The sequence below is a fragment of the Watersipora subatra genome, chromosome 11 (assembly GCF_963576615.1).
Source record: "Watersipora subatra chromosome 11, tzWatSuba1.1, whole genome shotgun sequence".
Taxonomy (NCBI): Eukaryota; Metazoa; Bryozoa; class Gymnolaemata; order Cheilostomatida; family Watersiporidae; genus Watersipora; species Watersipora subatra.
This window is the reverse complement of record NC_088718.1, coordinates 26876400-26899204: the sequence shown is the minus strand read 5'-3', so window position 1 is coordinate 26899204 and position 22805 is coordinate 26876400. Positions and strand designations below refer to the sequence as shown.

At 36.8% G+C, this 22805-nt stretch overlaps 1 protein-coding gene across 1 annotated transcript in view; it reads left to right on the top strand.

The window, feature by feature from the left end:
• The first annotated feature begins 210 nt into the window (after positions 1 to 210).
• LOC137407925 (uncharacterized) overlaps positions 211 to 22805 on the top strand; it is a 55441-nt gene continuing 32846 nt past the window's right edge. The window contains exons 1-11 of the mRNA XM_068094309.1: positions 211 to 306; positions 1809 to 1940; positions 2107 to 2210; positions 2392 to 2561; positions 4905 to 5125; positions 5327 to 5465; positions 7246 to 7451; positions 11901 to 12036; positions 12466 to 12633; positions 12721 to 12900; positions 14780 to 14923. Of these exons, the coding sequence (XP_067950410.1) occupies positions 211 to 306; positions 1809 to 1940; positions 2107 to 2210; positions 2392 to 2561; positions 4905 to 5125; positions 5327 to 5465; positions 7246 to 7451; positions 11901 to 12036; positions 12466 to 12633; positions 12721 to 12900; positions 14780 to 14923 (1696 nt within the window). The remainder of the gene's footprint in view (positions 307 to 1808; positions 1941 to 2106; positions 2211 to 2391; positions 2562 to 4904; positions 5126 to 5326; positions 5466 to 7245; positions 7452 to 11900; positions 12037 to 12465; positions 12634 to 12720; positions 12901 to 14779; positions 14924 to 22805) is intronic.

The window sequence follows — 22805 nt, the reverse complement described above, 5'->3', positions numbered from 1 at the left end:
CTAGTATTTCTCGCCACCACACTTTTATGTTACTGTATGGCAGAACTGAATTTCTTAGCTGACTGCGTTTGCTGCCAAAGAATCACAAGAACCGATTTCTGACGAATAGCTCAGTTTTTACCTGAATTATAATCAGTGATTAGAAGTGGGTAGGTCTCTCTCATGTCATGTTGTCACGGCAGGTTTGTGGTACCACAGACAAAGGACCCGATGCAGAAACTCATCCTTACCCTCATCTCTATTCCTAAGAACTACAGAGTTGTGATATTTCTTGACTCACTTGACCAGCTTTCTGCTTACGGAGAGGTATCAAGAATATAACTAAAGTCTTTGTATACTCGCTATAATGTTAACTGTAATCTAATCCTCTACAGTGTACCTTCAGGATACGATTACTCTGATATATGATTTTTTCACCTTATAAAGTTGAACATGGTGAGGTTGTCACCTCATACGAATTTTATTTCACCATACAAATTCAAAAATATTTGTGCCCAAGTTCCCTTTTGGCAGTCGGTGTGCTTATTACGTACGTTGACATAACAGAAATGCCGAAATTCAGTTTGCCGAAAATATTTTCATACTGTTTGAAAGAGACCCGATGACCGATTTTTGTTGACTGTAATCTAATCCTGTAGTTTTATTAATTGTATGTGACTGTCAGATGCATTTGTTTAGTACTAGTAGAATATCCTGTTAGTTTGTTTTTGTTAGATGTTGTGGTCAAATACTTCAAATGTTACTTCCAAATTTTCATAGTGTGATGAAACTGCACGGAAGAATCGTAATTTGGCTGGTCATGTGTACAACAGTTGAATTTTCTTAACACTTGTAAGTTCTCAGAATTTCTTTACAGAGATCATTTGGGTGACTCTTGAATTAAGTTTATTTTTTTTGCTGTGATTGTTATCTTTGTTGCAGGATTTTTACTTACTATGTTTCATTATGTATTAACTTATCAACTCTATGTTGTCTGTTATTCTGATACTACTCATGTTGTCTGTTATTCTGACACTACTCTATGTTGTCTGTTATTCTGATACTACTCTATGTTGTCTGTTATTCTGATACTACTCTATGTTGTCTGTTATTCTGATACTACTCTATGTTGTCTGTTATTCTGATACTACGCTATGTTGTCTGTTATTCTGATACTACTCTATGTCGTCTGTTATTCTGGTACTACTCTATGTCGTCTGTTATTCTGATACTACTCTATGTTGTCTGTTATTCTGATACTACTCTATGTTGTCTGTTATTCTGATACCATTCTATGTTGTCTGTTATTCTGATACTACTCTATGTTGTCTGTTATTCTGATACTACTCTATGTTGTCTGTTATTCTGATACTACTCTATGTTGTCTGTTATTCTGATACTACTCCATGTTGTCTGTTATTCTGATACTACTCTATGTTGTCTATTATTTTGATACTACTATATGTTGTCTGTTATTCTGATACTATTCTATGTTGTCTGTTATTCTGATACTACTCCATGTTGTCTGTTATTCTGATACTACTCTATGTCGTCTGTTATTCTGATACTACTATGTTCTCTGTTATTCTGATACTATTCTATGGTGTCTGTTATTCAGATACTACTTTTGGTTGTTTGGTTATTCTGATACTACTTTAGGTTATTTGTTAGTCTGATATTACTCTTGTTCGTCTGTTATTTTGGTCCTGCTGTAGGTACTATGTTATTCTGATATTACTCTAAATAGTCTGTATTTTTCATGAGCTTGCAAAAAACAACTTTTAAACGTTTGACTTATTATTTACACTACCTTTCCTTCTATGTTTCAGGCACACACACTGGAATGGCTGCCTGATCAACTACCCAGTAATGTTAAACTAATAGTTTCAACATTGCCTGAAGACCACAACATTCTCAACTTGCTCAAGAACAGGCATTACAGTGACAAGCAGTATGTTGAAGTAAGAAAGTCTACTTTCAAAGTGCAAAACTACTTTTATTTCTGTTTTGTTGAAGAGATGCTCAGATTGGGAATTATGTCATGTTTTTTACAGCATATAGTTCATTAGATGACGGAATTTCGGTAATGGTTTTTTGCAATTGTACTCCTTGTTTTATGATGTGCAGGTAAAAATTCTAGACACCCAACTTGCCCTGAAACTGGTGAAGGATTGGTTGAGGTCTTGTGAAAGGCAAATGACTGAGGAACAGTTTACAATACTCTCTGAAAGGTGACTTTCATTTCTCATTGTTTTACCAAACAAGTGATACGATACAATTGGATACATTATAAAGATGGATTCTGATAAAACGATTGTCTGACCTTTTTCAATCAAACTGGTCAACCAGTCAAAATTATTTGGATTTTCTATGTTTCTTTGCTGTAAAAGTTTTTTAACGCTGTTATTGTAGGTTTGAGACAGATGCTAATACAAGTCCTCTTTACATCAAGTTAATCTTTGATGTCATCATTAGGATAAGGTCCTACATGGATGATATCATGCTGAAGGATTTACTGCTCAAGATAAATTCTCCTGTTCAGTGTATTCATTATATCTACAATGAGCTCAAGAAAAAGAATGGTAAATACTTTTTGGTATCATCCTTTCACCAAGATTGAAGCTGAAATGTTGTTTCATCGATAAATTCCTACTTATGTTGTTTTGTAGTTTTTCACATTGACCTTGCTAGAATTGAGAAATTATGGGACAAGTAGATCTATTATTAACGGAATAATAATTTCATGTTCATACCCACCGGCAACATGATATCAACTCTGTTTATATCTACTAGTAACATGGTATCAACTCTATGTTTATATCTACTAGTAACATGATATCAACTCTATGTTTATATCTACTAGTAACATGGTAACAACTCTATGTTTATATCTACTAGTAACATGATAACAACTCTATGTTTATACATACTAGTGATATGATATCAACTCTATGTTTATATCTACTAGTAACATGATATAAATTATATGTTTATAGCTACTAGTGGCATGATATCAACTTTGTTTATATCTACTAGTAACATGATATCAACTCTGTGTTTATTTTTACAATTAACAGCATATCAACTGTTCTTTTACTTTTGTTACAGTATTTGCTTCACGAAATACATCTACATCGGTGGACTACTGTTATACATAGCTTGCTAATTTTTTCAAAGAATTGAACATTGCACTTGCATGATTACAGCGATTGACCAGTTCAAGTTTTTTACTCTAAAGCAACTTGCATTTTTGTATTAGCATATCTGCTCAGATTTAGCAAATTTGTGTATCTCAATTTGTTGTTCTTATGGTTATTAGATTACTGCATTATTGCATTCACTACTGATACGCAGACTAATTCATCTTATTAATAGTTCACTGTTATAGTAGATCTGCTGGTACACAGACTAGTATATCTTATTAATAGTTTACTGTTATAATAGACCTGCTGGTACACAGATTTGTATATCTTATTAATAGTTTACTGTTATAGTAGACCTGCTGGTATACAGACTTGTATATCTTATTAATAGTTTACTGTTATAGTAGACCTGCTGGTATACAGACTTGTATATCTTATTAATAGTTTACTGTTATAGTAGACCTGCTGGTATACAGACTTGTATATCTTATTAATAGTTTACTGTTATAGTAGACCTGCTTGTATACAGACTTGTATATCTTATTAATAGTTCACTGTTATAGTAGACCTGTTGGTACACAGACTTGTATATCTTATTAATAGTTTACTGTTATAGTAGACCTGCTGGTATACAGACTTGTATATCTTATTAATAGTTTACTGTTATAGTAGACCTGCTGGTACACAGATTTGTATATCTTATTAATAGTTTACTGTTATAGTAGACCTGCTGGTATATAGACTTGTATATCTTATTAATAGTTTACTGTTATAGTAGACCTGCTGGTAAATAGACTTGTATATCTTATTAATAGATTACTGTTATAGTAGACCTGCTGGTATACAGACTTGTATATCTTATTAATAGTTTACTGCTATAGTAGACCTGCTGGTACACAGATTTTTATATCTTATTAATAGTTTACTGTTATAGTAGACCTGCCGGTATATAGACTTGTATATCTTATTAATAGTTTACTGTTATAGTAGACCTGTTGGTACACAGACTTGTATATCTTATTAATAGTTTACTGTTATAGTAGACCTGCTGGTATATAGACTTGTATATCTTATTAATAGTTTACTGTTATAGTAGACCTGCTGGTATATAGACTTGTATATCTTATTAATAGATTACTGTTATAGTAGACCTGCTGGTATATAGACTTGTATATCTTATTAATAGATTACTGTTATAGTAGACCTGCTGGTACACAGACTTGTATATCTTATTAATAGTTTACTGTTGTAGTAGACCTGCTGGTATACAGACTTGTATATCTTATTAATAGTTTATTGTTATAGTAGACCTGCTGGTATACAGACTTGTATATCTTATTAATAGTTTACTGTTATAGTAGACCTGCTGGTATATAGACTTGTATATCTTATTAATAGTTTACTGTTATAGTAGACCTGCTGGTATATAGACTTGTATATCTTATTAATAGATTACTGTTATAGTAGACCTGCTGGTATATAGACTTGTATATCTTATTAATAGTTTACTGTTATAGTAGACCTGCTGGTATATAGACTTGTATATCTTATTAATAGATTACTGTTATAGTAGACCTGCTGGTATATAGACTTGTATATCTTATTAATAGATTACTGTTATAGTACACCTGCTGGTATATAGACTTGTATATCTTATTAATAGATTACTGTTATAGTAGACCTGCTGGTACACAGACTTGTATATATTATTAATAGTTTACTGTTATAGTAGACCTGTTGGTACACAGACTTGTATATCTTATTAATATTTTATTATTATAGGAGACTTGCTTGTACATAGACTGTTTGCCTATCTCCACCTCTCCAACCTCGGCCTTACTGAGAATGAGCTGATAGACCTCATCTCTCTGGATGACGAAGTGCTTAACGATGTCTTCCAGTACCACGTACCACCACTCCGACGCTTTCCTGCCGTTCTCTGGGCCCGCATCCGGAACTCTGTGAAAGACTACATGGTTACCCGTGAGGCCAATGGAGGAAAGGTTAGGGGAAGGAAACTACTATTTAATATGATCGTTTTAAACCTTATGTTTTCAGAAATTATGGTGTCTGAAGTGCAAACACAACTCTGTGTTTGTGACTCTATCTTTTTACATTTGATGTCATGGTAGCCAAAGACAACTTGTATTCATTCCGAAAACTTTTAATTTAAAATGGAAAACCTAAACATTATTTTTTTACAGGTGATCGCATGGTACCACAGGCAATTTGTTGAGGTTGGTGACACCATGTTCAAAGACGAACCTCCAGTTGAAGCGTACAAGATACAAGCTTCTCACCTCTGTAACCTGCTGAGGGAGTCAATGGTAGACTACTTTACTGGTAGGGTGTTGTCGCTGTATGTTGCAGGGTTTACACGCGTTTCATTTGTGGTTTTTTGTTATCGAACAAGAGCTGGACTTGTATAATTATTTTGTTCGATAGTGACCTGCGGTGCGTTATCTTTTGCTATCAAATGCGTTTTTATTGAAGCAAGTCAATATTCAATCAAACCTTATATTTGACAATAGAGCATATAAGTTGTCATGGGTTTTGAATCACAAGGTCTATGAAAAACCTTTCGATACCAAACCAGTCGTCTTAAAATTTGGCATCAGCTGATGCTATAAAATGGTCACAAATGTTTTCATCTGCTGCTATGAGTAACAAGACGAGCATGTTCAAGGTTACACTAGTTATTGATTTTACTATACTGCAATAGAATACTGTTGCCAATATCTGTTATCACTGTCACTAGTACTATTGTTCAATAAATAATCATCAGTAGTCAGTCCATTGATCTACACTTTGCGAAACCTCCGTATCTGTAATGCATTTGATATGGCCGGACAGGGCGGAGAAAAAACTGCAATAAGAAATATGAAGTCTTTGCAAAACGAAACTATTATCTGGATGGAGCTGTAAACATATTTTCTGTCGGTTCAATCTAAGTAGATGATCGATTCCTTTTGTTCAAGTACAGATCTGATAAGCTAATTAATCAACTACTCACTAATAAAAAACGTTTGTATGAAGCCCGCTAAAGCAGCACCACACTACCTACGTTTGGTACACAGTCAATGAGCAAAGTTTAAAGTTTCACCCTGGAGTATCCATCATTCCTTGCTCTCCATATTTCTCTACTAGTATATATTCTGTGCTAGTCTGGTTTGTCTCAGTCTTAATCACTTTCATTTTATAGCACCAGCTGTTAATTCTGTATTTGACCAACTCTCATCGAACTTTGTAATATGCGAAGGGTGTCAATGGTAGGCTACTTGTCAGGTACACCATTTTGGCGATACACTGTAAGATTCAAGTGACCTTCGCTTTTACTTGTTTGTATCACACCAGTGCAGGATATGTTTATCCTGTCCTATAGCGAGATGCACTGCATGTCAATGGACTGATGTTTTATTTGGTTTTTTGGTTTCCTTACCAATTGTTATTCTGCGCCAGTCTTTGTTCAGTGCTAATACTTCTTCTGTACGAATGTGCATTCTCTACTAGTGTGCATTATGTACTAGTTTATGTTCTGTACTATTGTGCATTCTGTACTAGTGTATGTTCTCTACTAGTGTGAGTTCTGTACAATTGTGAGTTCTGCTCTAGTGTGAGTTCTCTACTATTGTGAGTTCTGTACTAGTGTGAGTTCTCTACTAGTGTGCGTTCTGTACTACTGTGAGTTCTCTACTAGTGTGAGTTCTCTACTAGTGTAAGTTCTGTACTAGTGTGAGTTCTGTACTAGTTTGAGTTCTGTACTAGTGTGAGTTCTGTACTAGTGTGAGTTCTGTACTAGTGTAAGTTCTGTACTAGTGTGAGTTCTCTACTATTGTGAGTTATGTACTAGTGTGAGTTCTGTACTAGTGTGAGTTCTGTACTAATAGGAGTTTTCTACTAGTGTGAGTTCTGTACTAGTGCTAGTTCTGTACTAGCGTGAGTTCTGTACTAGTGTGTGTTCTGTACTATCGTGAGTTCTGTACTGTGACTCTGATTTGTCTCTACAGTAATAACCTTCCTTCTCCTATCACCAGTTTTTAACTCAAATGGCACTGTGAATCATGATGATAGGGAAGAAGAGGTGCAAGACAACTTCTCATTGTCGGGTGTTTTTTGGTTGCAGGTAAATGGGCCGGAAAGAAAAAGCCCTTTACTTACACTGATAAACTGATGAAGAAACTAAAGCTAGAGTCACCCGAGTCAGAGGAGGATAGATACGTGCCCGCAATGCCCAATATTTTGGAGAACAAAAAGCCTAACCTAAGAAAGTTGGGACAGCTGCCAAATCTGTTCCTCAAGTTGAACAGAACCCCAGATTTCCTCCAAGAGGTAGTTTAAATACATTAGCAGTGATTTGGCCATCTTTGCTGTTTAACTCTGTTACTACCTGAAGCCTTTATAATCGCTCATGTATATCGATCATTCAGCCAGAGAACCTTTATGAAGGCTTACCTTAGTACTTATACGAAACATTGATCATAGATCACTGAGTTGACAAAATTTTTCCACAACAAATTTGGGATATTGGATGATCAGTTTGCCAAAAAATTTTGAGATTGAATTATTTCTGTCAGAACGAAAAAAAAATCCCGCTTTTTCACTCAAAACGAGTGAAAAAGTTAAGGCTTCTCTTATTGCATCTTCAGCGAAACAGTCAGTTAATATATTTAAATGCATCTTGTTCTTGGAATGTGATGAAAACACATTCTAAGAACAAGATGCACAAGAACACATTTATCTTATTAATAAACTACACTGTACCTACTTTTTCTACTGGTGATGGTTAAAATTCTCCTTGCTCTTATGATGATATTGAGAAGATCCCTAGACTATTCCTGTCACTTTTATTATTATTATGGTTGATTTTTTTCAGCTCTGTCTAGTACTAGTATAATGGTATTCAGTAAGGTCACCTTCCTTCAGATATCCAGTACTACTTTTCATAACATCCTTGTGAATCCCAACAGAGCAAAAGACTGCTCTCTCTATCTCCTTCCTTCCCATGTCCAACTTCTCTAATTCTTCTCTTAGATTTGCCACCAGTGCTACGATCATAACAGGTAGCACACTCACTGGCCTCTTCCACAGTTTTCCTTTCTGTCTAGCCGGTTCCTGATACTCAGTTAGTATATTCAAAAGCATCTTGTTTTTGGAATGTGATGGAAACATTCTGTCTTATTAATGAACTACACTGTACCTACTTTTTCTACTGGTGATGGTTAAAATTCTACTTGCTCTTATGGTGATTTTAAGAAGATTCCTTTGTGACTAAATAATAGTGACTGTTCCTGTCACTATCATTAGAATAATAACAATAATTATTATTATTATGGTTGATTTTTCTCAGCTCTCTGTCTAGTACTAGTATAATGGTATTCAGTAAGGTCACCTTCCTTCTGATATCCAGTACTTTTCATAACATTCTTGCGGATCCCAACAGAGCAAAAAACTGCTCTCTCTATCTTCTTCCTTCCCATGTCCAACTTCCTAATTACTCTCCTAAATTTGCCGCCATCCCCGGTGCTACAATCACAACGGGTATCACACTCACCGGCGTCTTCCACAGTTTCCGTTTCACTCTAGCCGGTTCCTGGTACTTATCTCTTTTTCTCTTGCTTCCTCCTCCACTCTCTCATCACCAGGCGCCGCAATATCTTCTGACCACTCATGATGTATTTCTTTATCTAGCATCAATATGTCGGGTCACCTTGTCTGTATTATCTGGTCTGTTTGTACGGTGAAATCCCGCGGTACTTTTCCCCTGTTGGTCTCTACACTTTTTTCTGCTAGATGGTCATACCAGTTCTTTCCATGTGGTAGTTCATACAACATAAGTTCCAATGTGAAGGCTATGCAACCTTATCGTGTCTCTTCTTATATTCAGACCAAGCAAGTTTTTCACACTCAGGCTGAGAACTATAGTTTTGTCTCTCTCGTTACACCTACTGCATTTTGGTGTTCCTTCTTGCTTTTCTATATTGATTTTTACTGACCATCTTGTAGGTATCGCTTGGTCTTGTGCTGCTGTTGTTAGTCTTTCAGTTCCTTTTTTTATAAATCATTCTTTATCCACTTGTAACAATTATTTCTTCCACAATTCTTTATCATTTTTGGGTATTGTCCCTGCGGAGCCTTTTCAGACCAATCTTTTTTATTCCCTTGTTTTCTCTGCTGTTCTCCTTTTCGCTGTTGTTCTTTATGTATGAGTGCCTTCAACAGTCTGTTGTATTCCTATTTTGTTCTTTATGTAAATGAACTTAGCATGCCACCAGTGTATCTGAGAATAGCCACCGCCTGTGTGTTGATGGCTTTGATTATATTCCCTCCAATTAGTTTCGACTCTAGTACCCAGTAGTTTCGATTCTAAAATTTCCAAGTATTAGTATCCATTTTATTTTAGGTCTTTCATCATCTTTCCATCAGGCAACCGTACACCATTGTCTTCTTCACTTTTCCTCCTTTTATCACTAATGAAGCACACTTTTCTACTTTAATCAGCATTCTGGTGTCTTCCTTGGCGTCTGCACCGGAGATTCTAGATCATCCTTTGTCTTGCCAAATAGTTTCAAGTTGTCTATGTATAGCAAGTGGTTAATCTTATCAGATTGAGATCTGCTAAGGCTATATCCCTTCTGGTTGTTCGCAAACAATCTGTTCTGATGATATTGTTGTACTCTATCTTCATATCTGTTTATTATCATTGCTGTTTCTGTTAGCCTCTGTTTTAGTTCCTCAATAACTTGTTGGTATCCCTTCTTATTGATGTAAAATTTCTTTTCCATCTTTCTCTTCTGCCACCAAAATTTCTGCTCTTTGCTTCTTCTAGTCTACTGATATCTTGTTTTAGTTCTTTTATTTACTTCTTCAGCTTAGATTTCCAGGCTGTTTCTTTCTTCTGTACTATTTCCCATCACAACGACTGCCGTTGCAAAGAATGTGCCATTCAGATTCGTCTGGTTGCTTATTGGGAAGTACTCTGCTATATCATTCTTCTTTCTTATCTCCTTAATTAAGTTACTTTTGTCTATCTGTCTGAAATTTGGTAGTTGCTCTCTCATTTTCCTGAGCCCCTCTCTTATGCTCGTTATCTTTTCAATTGTTAGGTGCTCTAGCGTGTGGTTAGCCATTGTGGCTCCCTGATCTCAATTTTCTCCCGATCTACTGACAAATCCCACATTGGCAATAGCCCTTACAATGCCTGAGAAATCATCATACATGTACTTGTTACATCTGCCAATCTTCAATGACTAATTCATTTAGCACATTTAAAGATCATGATTGCATGAGAGATCATGGCGCAATCTTTTCTCCTAACCCTACCTTCAGACACGGCTCATATTATATTAAAGATTTAGACTAGCTTAAGTTACTCAAATTTATTGGGTAAAAAAACTTAGCCAATGCCAATTAGATTATCTGCCCCTGTTTATAAGTTGCTTTAAATCTTGAGCGAATGTGTAAAATAAGAAGTAAGTGTGTTGACTGCAAACAAATTTTCTGTGCAACAACTTTTTTATCACTTGCGAAATGTTGGGCATTCACCTAGCACATTGTAAAGGAAAAAGTTTTGTTTCTCACCACATATTCCACTCTAAAAATATATTGTTTTTTTGTAATTTATACTCTTCTCTGTTATGTTGGTGGTGCCTGGCCCTGTGATAATAAGTCTCATGTCTGCTGATTTACCATGTAACCTTTCTTGTGTAGCTTCGGTAGTGCCACTCAAATATTTTTATGTTGTCTTCTGTTGTAAAGCTCCTATGGTTTGCTGGTTTTTTGTACTCCCAGTAAAATAGTACTTACCTCTTTTTGGTTCTAAATAGAATTATTATTACTACTGGTATCTTTAATCTGTCACTAGCTGTCTGTGTTAACATGATGCATTAACATCTGTGTTAACGCATGATGTTAGCATGAATTCACGGTGTTAACATCTGTGTTATTGCTGTAAATTTCTTTGAAGTCAATGTAAATTATTTCCAGATGCACACCTTAAGAAATAGTTTCACGTTACTGATGGCTTTCTTTAGCAGTTCCAATCTAGTCAAGTTCTTACCATATTCTCCAGAATATACTTACAAACACTTGTAGTTATTGTAAGTCGGTAGTTGTTTCACATCTATGGTAATTCGCTATTGGTTCTATTATTATGCGTTATTTTGGTTTTTTTTATTTTTGATAAAAACAGCAGTTATATTATGATATTATCATGATGCAGTTAAGCTTCTGCTAGGGTTGTTAGAAAGTGCAAGAAGTGTAAGAAACTATGTGAATGTCCAGGGTTGCGCGGGTAATAAAAATGTTTTTTGTGCAGAAGATTTAGCATTAATTGCTAAATTTAGTTGCCAATAGCTTAATTTCTTTACCTATTGAATTTGGGTAATTAAAGCCAGTAACCTATGCTAGTAACTTACTATAATAATAAGAGCCGTCTGAAGCCCGCTAGCTTATAACCTTTAATTACTTACAAATGGTTGGACGTTACGCTTGACATTGCTTCAGGCTTGCTGCTTATGCTGTAATCTGCATTAGTATGAGCAGCTTTTGCATAAGTATGTGAGCAGTAATACTATAGTATGGAAAGGACAGCTTGCCGTAGTGATTAGACGCGCCTGTCTGTAGACTTACAGGTTCTGAGTTCAAATCCAGTGTGTTGCAGAGTTTTCATTTCTAGGTTTTAATAGTTATAACTGGATAACCAACCTGAGACAAACACTGTGATTTATATATATATATACGTATATAGATTATGCTCGGAAACTTGCCTTGTATCCACAGGTGTTTGGGGACATTGAAGGTCTCACTGGTTTGTTTGGCATGTACTCGTGGTCAGAGATCTCTGAAATGACAGATAGAATCATTTTCAAAAATCAGAAGGCTATTGGAGAGGACAAGGATGAATTTGTTGACTCAGGTAGTTCTATCCTCTTAGATATATACGCATCAAGATGTACTTGAATGATGAGACAACTGGTTGTAGATTACTAAAGTCTCATGCAACACAAGTTACCGAAGTTAAAAGCAATGACTAAGGCCTAAACAGTAATTTTAAATTGTTTAATATGAATTTGGATAACAAGAAAGTAATTTGTTGTTTGTTTTGTTATCTGATAGTATATGGCAGGCGATGGAGTAGTGTTCATTTCTATCATGTTTATACAATATATGTAGTACAAATGAAGGGATGGCATACCAACCTCACACATGATGGTTTCAGTAAATCGGTGTCTGGTTGTAACTGCTCATACTTTTCTTACTTCCTCCTTCATTACGATTTTCACATTGAAACTGTCTCTGTTTAATCTCTGATTGGCATCATCGATATTCTCTGTTGTTATTTCAGAGGAACTGGAGAACTCGTTCAATAAATTCTTACAAACTTTCACGCTTAGCTCTTCTCTACTAAGTGCCTATCCTCGGATGGTTGGACCGATCACACTTGGTCGTCTTCTAGCATTTGCTCCTGGTTCTGAGCTTATCAGCAATTTTGTAAATGGGGTCTATGAGAAAGGTTTGTTGATCTTTTATTGTACTAGTTTGTTCTGTATCTAGTAGATACCTTCAATTTATCATTGATATTCATCTATTTATGTTTTAGGGCCAAAGATAAATTCATTTATTTGCCCTCATCCTCAACTTGAAGGAATTGGCACTCACCTCGTGATGGCGATGCCTAATGACCATAGTGGCCCCTGCATGGCTGTGATAGAGCTCACTCCTCATGATTGTTCATTCTATTTGACGTTGTCACGGAAAGCAGTTCTGTTCAAATTTGTGGGTGAGGAGCTTTTTATCATTTAGCTAAAATTAATTCAATCAGCTCAATATTCACAGATCCAGTGGACCCCCGCCATACGTTATTGGACCCCCGCCATAAGTTATTGGACCCCTGCCATACGTTATTGGACCCCCACCATACGTTATTGGACCCCCGCCATACATTATTGGACCCCCGCCATACGTTATTGGACCCCGGCCATATGTTATTGGACCCCCGCCATATGTTATTGGACCCCCGCCATACGTTATTGGACCCCCGCCATACGTTATTGTACCCCCGCCATACGTTATTGGACCCCGCCATCTGTTATTGGACCCCCGCCATATGTTATTAATTAATTCCAGTGTTGGCATCGTAAAGTTAAAATTTTATATAGAGGGGTATAGAAACCCTTAGTAAATATCTAATGCAAACATTTTCTGGTTGAAAGAATCAAGGTTTTATATATGTACTGTACATATTACACTTATTAACAAAATAGTATAGTAACCTTCGTAACTATAGTTATTCTACCAATTTACTTATTTATGTCTAGCTTCGTTTCCATGGAAATCATTTTTTACTTCGTCCTTTAACATCATTATCAGACTTAAGAACCATGGCTAACGAGCTAAACTTATATGTCATTATATAGTTTTATACATATAATGAGGTAAAGTTTATAGTAAATATTATATTAAACATTAAAATGCACAATAAATTTTCACTTTCGCTTTTCACAAATTTTCGTTTCACTCATGTATTATCAAGCATTTATGACACACGAAGAATGTTAAAATGAGAAAGATCACACGATCATCGTATCTCTTTCAGGTGTTGTGAGAGGGATTTCGGCAAAAAGCGTATCAGCATATTTATAGTCTTATATGTCTAATGGTTTCAAAGTATATATACATCTTAACTGTGAGACCTACCGGACTGACCACACACTTATATTACCTGAGCTCTTGTCTAGTGTCAAATATAAAGATGCCTCTTGTTTATCTCATTCTGCCATTCATGTGCTTTTTTGGACATGCTGAAGCATTCTTTCAACTCTTCTCACATAATCGGTTTGGAATTATTCTGTATGCGCGACTTTGCGTAAACAGCTTGATAGTGAGATGGGTTGGTAATATATAAAAGGCCTTAGAGTCAGACAACCATTTAGGTTTTAATTGCCCCTTATTCAACAGGGTCACATGATGTTGTAGTATTCATACAAGACTTATCCCTACCAGCTAGATATTGCCATGTCAATGGTACAGTCTCAATAATCCTAGGTCCATAGACTATAATCTAAACCATACACAGTATTAGAACCATCCAGTTATTATAATTTTGACATTCATGTCTTTCTCCCCTGTTTTATAACCAGTCTCTTATATAATATATAAATCCCAAAGTCTGTCATGTGTTGGGTGTATACCCATTTATAGCATTTAAATTCTAGCAATGAAAAATCCACATCGCACTGGATTAGAGCTCAGAACCACCAGTTTTGGAGGCAGCAAGCGTTCCCATTACGCTACACGGGCTACTTGTAATAAATTGGATTAATCGTGCATATACTCATTGCATAAGTTAAAATATGCATAGCGGTGCTGTGAGATGCGTAACATCACTAGAGATGTCTTATTATAGTAAGTTTAGCAATATACTAGCTTTAAATTATTCAAATTAGCCAATGGCAACTACATACCTGCCACTATTTTCAACTGTTTTTTTATTACCCGTGCAATGCCAGGCATTCATATAGTACATACATATAGGAACTAAAGGATGAAGAGTGAAGCGAGTGAAAGACATAAAGTATGAAAAATAACGCTGAACTAGTCATCTAGTATTGAGCTCTGTACAGTCTATAGAAAATCAACTCGTGAAGTTATCTTGACAGATGGCAGTATAAAGATGAGATACACACCACCAGACCTTCACAAAGGCGACTCCTTTCATCTTGTGGCTGCTTACGAGCCCATGAACAATCCAACAGAAGTTGTGGCGACCACCAGAATCATTCCCAAGATTTACATTTTCTCGTGTAAGTCTCTAAGACTCCTGTTTACTATTGATTGATGTATTTATGTCCATGAATATGATAAATATGTCATTGTCTAAGTCCTGATTTGTTTCTAGTTATCATAGTTATTATATTGTTTTCATCAGTCTCTCTCTTGCAGTCAGTCAAAGCGACTAAGACCGTACTATGGCTTTGGCTTTGTTTTGATTGCGGCTCTCCAAGACAGTCTGTTGTTTGCTGTTGTTTGCCAACATGTTGTTCGCATGTTTCTCCAAAACATATTGCGTTTCGCTACATCCTTGAATCTGAGTCTAGGCCTTCTCCGATTTCTCCTTCCCTCACAGAGCTGTGAGTAGAGCAGTTGTCTGGGGAGTCGGTCTTTCTCCATCCTGTGTACATGGCCAATCCATCGAAGGTTCTTCTTGACAAGGATGTCGGCCATTGAAGGTAGGCTAGCACGTCTAAGAGCTTTTTCGTTTGTAACGTTGTTGGACCACTTTATCCTCATAATGTCAGTCAGCTGTCTCATCATGTACGCATGTAGTTTCTTTACCTGAGTCCTGTATACTATCCAGCTTTCTGATCCATAGAGTAATGTTGATAGTATTACTGCTCTGTAGACTTTACACTTTGCTTTTTTGGAAACATCGGTGTTGTTCCACAGCTTGCCCCGGAGTTTGCCAAAAGCACCGCTTGCTTTTCCCATTCTGTTCCGAAGTTCCTTGTCAATCCTGGAGGAGTTTTTTTGTTTGTTTTGTGATTTATTTTCATCAACAAAATTAGTTAAACAAAAGAAAAAAGCTGGAAGAGTGATGAAGCCAATAATACACAATAGCATAGCTAGTTGTGGCTTTGGGCTTGTCGTCATCGTGTAATCAACGTCAATTTTTATGGGTAATTAGGTTTCATTCACCTGTTAGAAGATGCAACCTAAGTTCTCTTTTGAAACCGGCCACCTTCTTTATGCTTTTATTAATCTTAGGGAGTTGGTTCCAAAAAATGGCTTGTTGGAAATTTACCCTGCGATGGCCTGCACGGGAAGAAGATTGTGGGAGATTTAGATGGGAATTTGAGTATCGGGTTTGATATATTGTGCGAGGGATGTAATTACAATAAAATTCTTGATAGGCTAAAAGTATAATGTTGTATGAATATAGTGAACTGATAGGTAGTATGGATGATGATTTGAAAAGAGGTTTGGTGTGGGTGAGGCGGGTTTTTTTGTGAATAGTCCTTATCATGCGCTTTTGAAGTGCTATTAAATTCGTAAGATGGGTGGGAGGTGCATTGCCCCATGCCTCGATGCAATATGAAAGTTTGGAATTTTTCATGGAATTGTATAATAAAAGCAGATGTTAGTGGGGTAAATATTCAGATGTGCGGTAGAGTAAACCTGATAAGGGTCTCGCTTGTTTTAGTAAATATTCAATGTGTTTTTTTCCAGGTGAGACTAGAATCAATAAAAAAACCTAAGAATTTAGTGTGATGTGTCTGACAGATTGGTTTGTTGAAAATGAAAATGGGATGAGTGTTAGCTAGATGAAATTTATTTTGGGGATTTTTTAATAACACGAAATTAGTCTGATCAACATTTAGGGTGAGTTTGTTAAAACTGCACCAGCTTTGAATAGCAAGAAGTTCGTTATTTAAACAATCTATGTGCTCGTTGATGTTAGAGGATTTGAAAAAGAGATTAGTGTCATCTGCATAGAGCAAAGGTGTGAAAATGTTGGTGACATGTGTTAAATCATTTATGTAAATTAAAAAAAGAGTTGGACCAAGGCTGGAACCTTGAGGTACACCACACGTTAAATCTAGTATTTAAGATAAAATGTTACCAGTAATAGTGTGTTGTTTACATTTAGTTAGATAGCTTTTGATCCAGTTAATTGCGATGATGTCAAAATTAAGATCGTGGAGTTTTGAGTACAATATGTTATAATCTATTGTGTCAAAAGCTTTACTAAAATTTAGAAAGATGCCAAGAACATATTTACCATCGTTTAAGGATTTTAAAACATTGTTAGTCAATTTAATTAGTGCATCCTTGATGCTGCGCTTTCTCCTAAAACCATATTGCCCATCGTTAAGCAGTAAATTACCCTCAAGGTATTCCATAATCCATTTATTTACAGCTTTTTCAATTATCTTACTTAGCACTGGTAGCAAACTAATGGGTTTGTAATTAGAGCAAATTTTATTTGTGCTCTTTTTAAACAAGGGTTTTACTTTAGCTATTTTCATTTTACCTGGTGCTTGAGAAGTTGTTAAGCTGAAGTTTAAAATGTCAGTTATTACAGGAGCAATAGCTTCTGCTGCATCATTAATTAATTTTGATGGAATGTTGTCAAATCTGGTTGCTTTGGCTGGATTAACCTTTTTTAGAAGCTTGGTTACATCATTGACGCCGATTTGCGATAATTTGAAAGTTAAACTTTAAGTTGATAGCCTTTGCGTTAGCTCTACTGGATTACGATAAAACTTTTCAAAATGTTGTGCCAGGGACGAACCAATAGAAGTAAAATAGTTATTAAAGGTGTTGGCTATAGCAATCTCTGTAGTCAGTTCTTTTTCATCGTGTATTATAGATTTTGGGGCTGATGATGATGATTTAGTTTTGCCAATCCCATTATTTAAGATTTGCCGGAGGTGTTTAGGCCCAGAAGCACTTTTTATTAGGGATTCAAAATAGTTTGATTTGGCATTGCGGAGCTCCATGGTTATTTGATTCCTTAATTTTTTATAACGAATTTTAACTTTGAGTTAAGTGGTGAGTTGAGTGTTTGACAGTAGAGGTAGTCTCGCTTTAAAATAAGCTCGTACAGTGTATATACGAGCTAAAATCCAAAGTTTTTTGTTAGTTGTGTGATCGGGTGATGAAGGGGTATTAATGAAAGGAGCATGCTTGTTGGAAATTGTTTCAAAGATGTCTAAGAAAGTGTTATACTTTGTTTCAGTAGAGTTTGTTTCATATATTGAGTGCCAGTTGGTGTTAAAAAGATCAGAAGTAAAAGCTTGTTTGTCATTGGTTTTGAAAGAGCGATGATACGAATGATTGTCTGAGGAATGTGGTCTGAAGTTGGTGGGGTGCAGAGCAATAAAAGTTGGCAAATGGTCACTTATGTCAGTATGAATGGTACCACTCTGTATGGAAAAATTGTCAACGTTTATGATAATGTGGTCAAGACAGGTTTTGATGCGAGTAGGAATAGTGATAGTATGGAGATAGTTGGAATGCGCTAAAATGTTATTATACAATCTACTCACCTGAGTAGATTTTAAAATGTCAATATTGATATCTCCTGTACGATCTGTTTTATTCCACCTTCATTTTCAAGAAATTTATCCAGCTCATCTAAGAATTCTAATCTGTTTGAGGATGGTTGTCGATAGATGATTAAGAGAGTGAGGCCAGTTTCAAGTTGCTTCCGAGCCTGTAAATTTTATTTCGCGGTTTTCAATGTTGTCATCTATGCCACTGCGTATGTAGGCTCCAACTCCTCCAGCTCGATCTGGTCTCTGATCACCTGTAAAAAATAGTTAGGTAGGTGAAAGTAAGATGTTTCATTGTCATAAATAAAAGTTTCAGTTAAACATAAGACATCAAAAAGTTTGGGGAGTAAAGAATTCATAGTGTCCAATTTCTGAAATTTCTTCCGTAGACTTTGTACATTAGCATTAAGGATGAAAATTGAGTCCAACATAATAGGGTCCAATTGATCAATCATGTAGTTTGCACATGTGATACTCGGATTCATAATATCCAGAGAATTATCTAATCAATGACTTTCAGGGCATGGTTTATTCTAGATGCTTAGGATCGTCTTCACAGTTGATGTGAATCAGGGGAGAATCACTAGTCTTTCTTAAGTATATATTTTGGTTGGCGGTCCAGGCAAACTTGTAGTTATGTTCTTTCTTGAATTTCCTGGTTTTGTAGAATAACTTGGCTTGGGCAGGGGTCAGGTAATTGTTGATATAAATTTGTTGAATGTGTGGATGTTTGAAACCAAGGCATGAAGTTGATTGAGGGTTTTCTTTGAAAGCTTTTATGAATGAATTTCGTTTGTGTGTATGGCTGAATTTGACCATGACGCGATCAGAGTTTTTTATCCGAATGACATTATCAATATCGGTTGGCACAATAGCATGCGAGATCTTTTGACCAATGCTATCCAGGGCTGCCATGATATTATCATTTGGTTTATGTGGTATGCCATTTACTATCACGGTTTTGGCTCTTTCCTGGTGTTCAAGTTTGGTTAGAGTTTCTGTCTCATTATTAGTAGTTGTAGTTGCAGTAGATTTGATGTGGTCCTCCGATTTGCCATCAATAAACTCCAATGTTTTCTCGAAATCTGATTGCTTCTGGGTTACTTACTGTATGAAGTCCATTTTCAAGTTTGCGTAAGCGCTCGTCAAACATCTTCATTCTGTCTAAAATCTTGTCCAGCTTTTCATGGATGAAGGCCATATCTTCATCCTTCATTGATTGGGTTCTACCCTTAGTTTTAGACATTTTTATAAGACTTACCAATTGTAGGGGCAGCCCATATAGATTGCACTGCCCCTGTCTGGTAGAAGAGGCTCTGCAGATCCTTCCAGTACAGTGCTGAAAGGATTACTGTCTAGATAAATGAAGTCTTGTCTGAACGATCGGCTTTTGGTTTTTGTAAAAATCATCGAATCACCTGTAGAAATCCACAAGGCTCAGGAGGGAATGGAGGAGCTTGATTCGTTGATACAAGCATTCTGTTTTTTTGATGTTAATCTTCAGGCTGAACATAGCTGCTTCCCATGAGAATCTCTCCACCAGTAGTTGTATGTCAGTAGCACAATGCGCCACCAGTGCACTATCGTCGGCAGAGAGCATTTCTCCTACGAGGTATCTGGTGGTGCTTGTCTACCTTAAACTGGGATACATTGAAAAGGTCAGCATCATGCCTTGTCTGTATGTAAATTCCTTCATGAATGTCTTTGAATGCGACGTGGAGCATTGCAGTGAGATAAAGTGAAAACAATGTTGGAGCTAGAACCCACCCTTGCTTCACACTGTTTGTTACTGTGAATCCTTGAGAAGCGGCTTTGCTCTGTACTACTTTGGCTTCTGTACCATCATGAAGAGCTTGTATCAAGTTTATAATTTTATCCGTGCTGCCAAACTTCTTCAGTTTACACCAGAGACCTTCCTTTGATACTGTATCAAAAGCTTTTGTGAAGTCTTTGAATACAGCATACAATTCCATGTTCTGTTCTGTACATTTTTCTTGAACTTGTCTCAGGCTGAAGACCATGTCGATAGTACTCCTGTTGCTTTGGAAACCACTTTGGGTCTCAGGCAGAATGTTTGGTGAGATCTTCGCGTTTATTTTATTTAAGATGATACGAGCCATTATCTTTCCTGCAACCGATGAGAGAGAGAGAAGTCTCTATAGTTCCCACATTCTTTCCTACTACCCTTTTTAAAAATAGGCACAATGTTAGCATTCTTCCAGTCTTGAGGCATTTGCTCTGATTTCCAGATGTCAACAATCAGCTTGTACAGCCACTCTTTTAGGTTTAATCCACCATATCTCCAGACTTCTGGAGTGATTCCACGCCCACCGAGAGCCTTGTTTTCTCTAGTAGTGGCTATTGCCACTGAAACTTCCTCGCAACTAGGTGTGTTATCCAAGCTTCTATTGGTCATCAAGTTTGGTAAGTTTTCCAGTGCTCCTTGATCCACTGTTCTAGGTAAATTTGTGAGCTGTTGGAAATGTTCTGCAAATCTCTTCAAGATCTCATCCTTATCTTTCAATGCTGTATTGCTATCCTGTGAAGTAAGTTCAGCGAATTCTCCTTTCTGTGGGCCGTACACTTTTTCAGGCAGTTGTACATGTAGAATGCTTGCATATCATTTTAGTCAGCTGCCAGTTGTAAACCCTCTGCTTTCTCCTCCCATCATTTAGACTTCATATCTCGAGTGTATTTTTGAATATCACTTCCAGCCTTGGTAAGTCGTTCGGTGTTAGCACGAGTGCTCCGCTGTAAATTTCGTGCTTTTGCCTTGTTGCGTTCTTCAAGCGATGTGTTGAGCTAAGCATCACTCTCATCAAACCAGTCTTGATGTTTCTCACTGGTTTCCCTAAAACATCAGCAGCTGTTGTGTAAGCCAACTTCTTCAGCTCGTCCCATTTATCTTCAATGCTTAATCGTTCATCAGTAGTGTAGTTTATGATCTCATTCATCTAATCTTGAAACCCTTGAATTACAACCTGGTTTCTTAGGCTCTTCACATTTAACTTTACAGGTGGCTTCCCTTTAACGTTCCTTGTAGGTCTTTTTGGTGAGAATGCAACTTTGGATAACATCATGTTGTTATCGGTTCCACATTCAGCACCTTGCATTGCTCTGGTGTCCTATATGTCTTTTAGATTTTATTTCTTGTTATCACATAGTCCAACAGGTGCCAATGCTTTGATCGAGGGTGCATCCATGTAGTTTGATGAGGTTTCTTGTGCTTGAAGACAGTGTTTGTGATGTCAAGACTGTGCTCCGAGCACAATGCCAGTAATAGTTCTCTGCTAGAGTTGCATTTTCCGCTATCGTTTTTCCCAATTACTCGAGCCCAGTTTTCGGTTTCAGTCCCAACTCTAACATTGAAGTCACCAGCTATGATCCGCTTATCTGTAGTGGGCACTTCTTTTAATGTTTTTTTAAGCTTGTTGTAGATTTCCTTTTGCTCGTCCGTGTTGATCATCGTTGGAGCGTAGGCACTCACTTTTGTCATACAGGCACTCTTCTGGAAGGGCATTCTCATGCACGTAATTCTGTCGCTAACTGGTGATGGTTCCTGTTCAAGCCTACCGACGATTGCATTTTTAATCGCAAGTCCCATATCAGAATCTCTTTTTTCTTCTCCACCTTCTCCACACAAATGTATATCCGTGATCTACCATGCTGCCATGATTAGCCAATAGAGTTTCACTCAGAGTGACAATGTCGATGTTGTACCTGCTTAGTTCTTTAGCTACGAGTGCCATTTGCCTTTCAGGTCTTTTTGAGCCTGCTCTGTCCATCAGTGTTCAAACAATCTATTCCGCTATCCACAGAATCTTCTGTTTCTTCTTGCCTCCTAGCTGACTTTTCACTGGCTGCTGGAGCGAGAGCAAACCAGCGTGAACCTTTTTAACCCGGGCGACGGTCGAGCCGGTATGAGAGTCTGTAATCATTGCCATATTTCATAGAATTGCTTTGCGAAAAGCTACATGATCCTTGGCTTTCACCTTACCAAGGACGCTTTCTCGGCAGTCCAGAACGTTATTCAACGGGCAGGAACAGGTCGAGACATGTTGCATTCCCTTTCTGCTGCAGTGGCTGGCTGCATGATAAGTCTATTTATCGCCGCCCTTTGGTGCTGCCACAAGGCACCAGCTGGAGTGTCCGCAGGCCTTTGACAGATATTGCGTTTAGTTAAACCTGGATGACCAGCTATACCATCCCCAATTCAGTCACGAGAATAGGGGCCACTGGTTTAGTCGCCAAACGGTCCGACCCATGCAACAGGTAGTACCAGGTTTAATGGATTACCAGTAGCAGGCGAGCTAATGCCTGACCTGACTTATGTTCTCAAACTTATGTTTTCATCAGTACTCTATGAAATAATAAATTATGCGCAGCAGCTCTACTATAGCGTTAACATTTTTCTTTTTGTAATGAGATGGTCAAGGGATTTTCGTTACTAACAGTTATTTTTTATCGAATTGTAAGAATATTTCGGTAACTTTTGAAGATCTTTATTTGATTATATGTGTCATTATTTGATTATCAGTGTTATTTGATTATCAGTGTTATTTGATTACCAGTGTTATTATTTGATAATCAGTGTTATTATTTGATTATCAGGGTTATTATTTGATTTTCA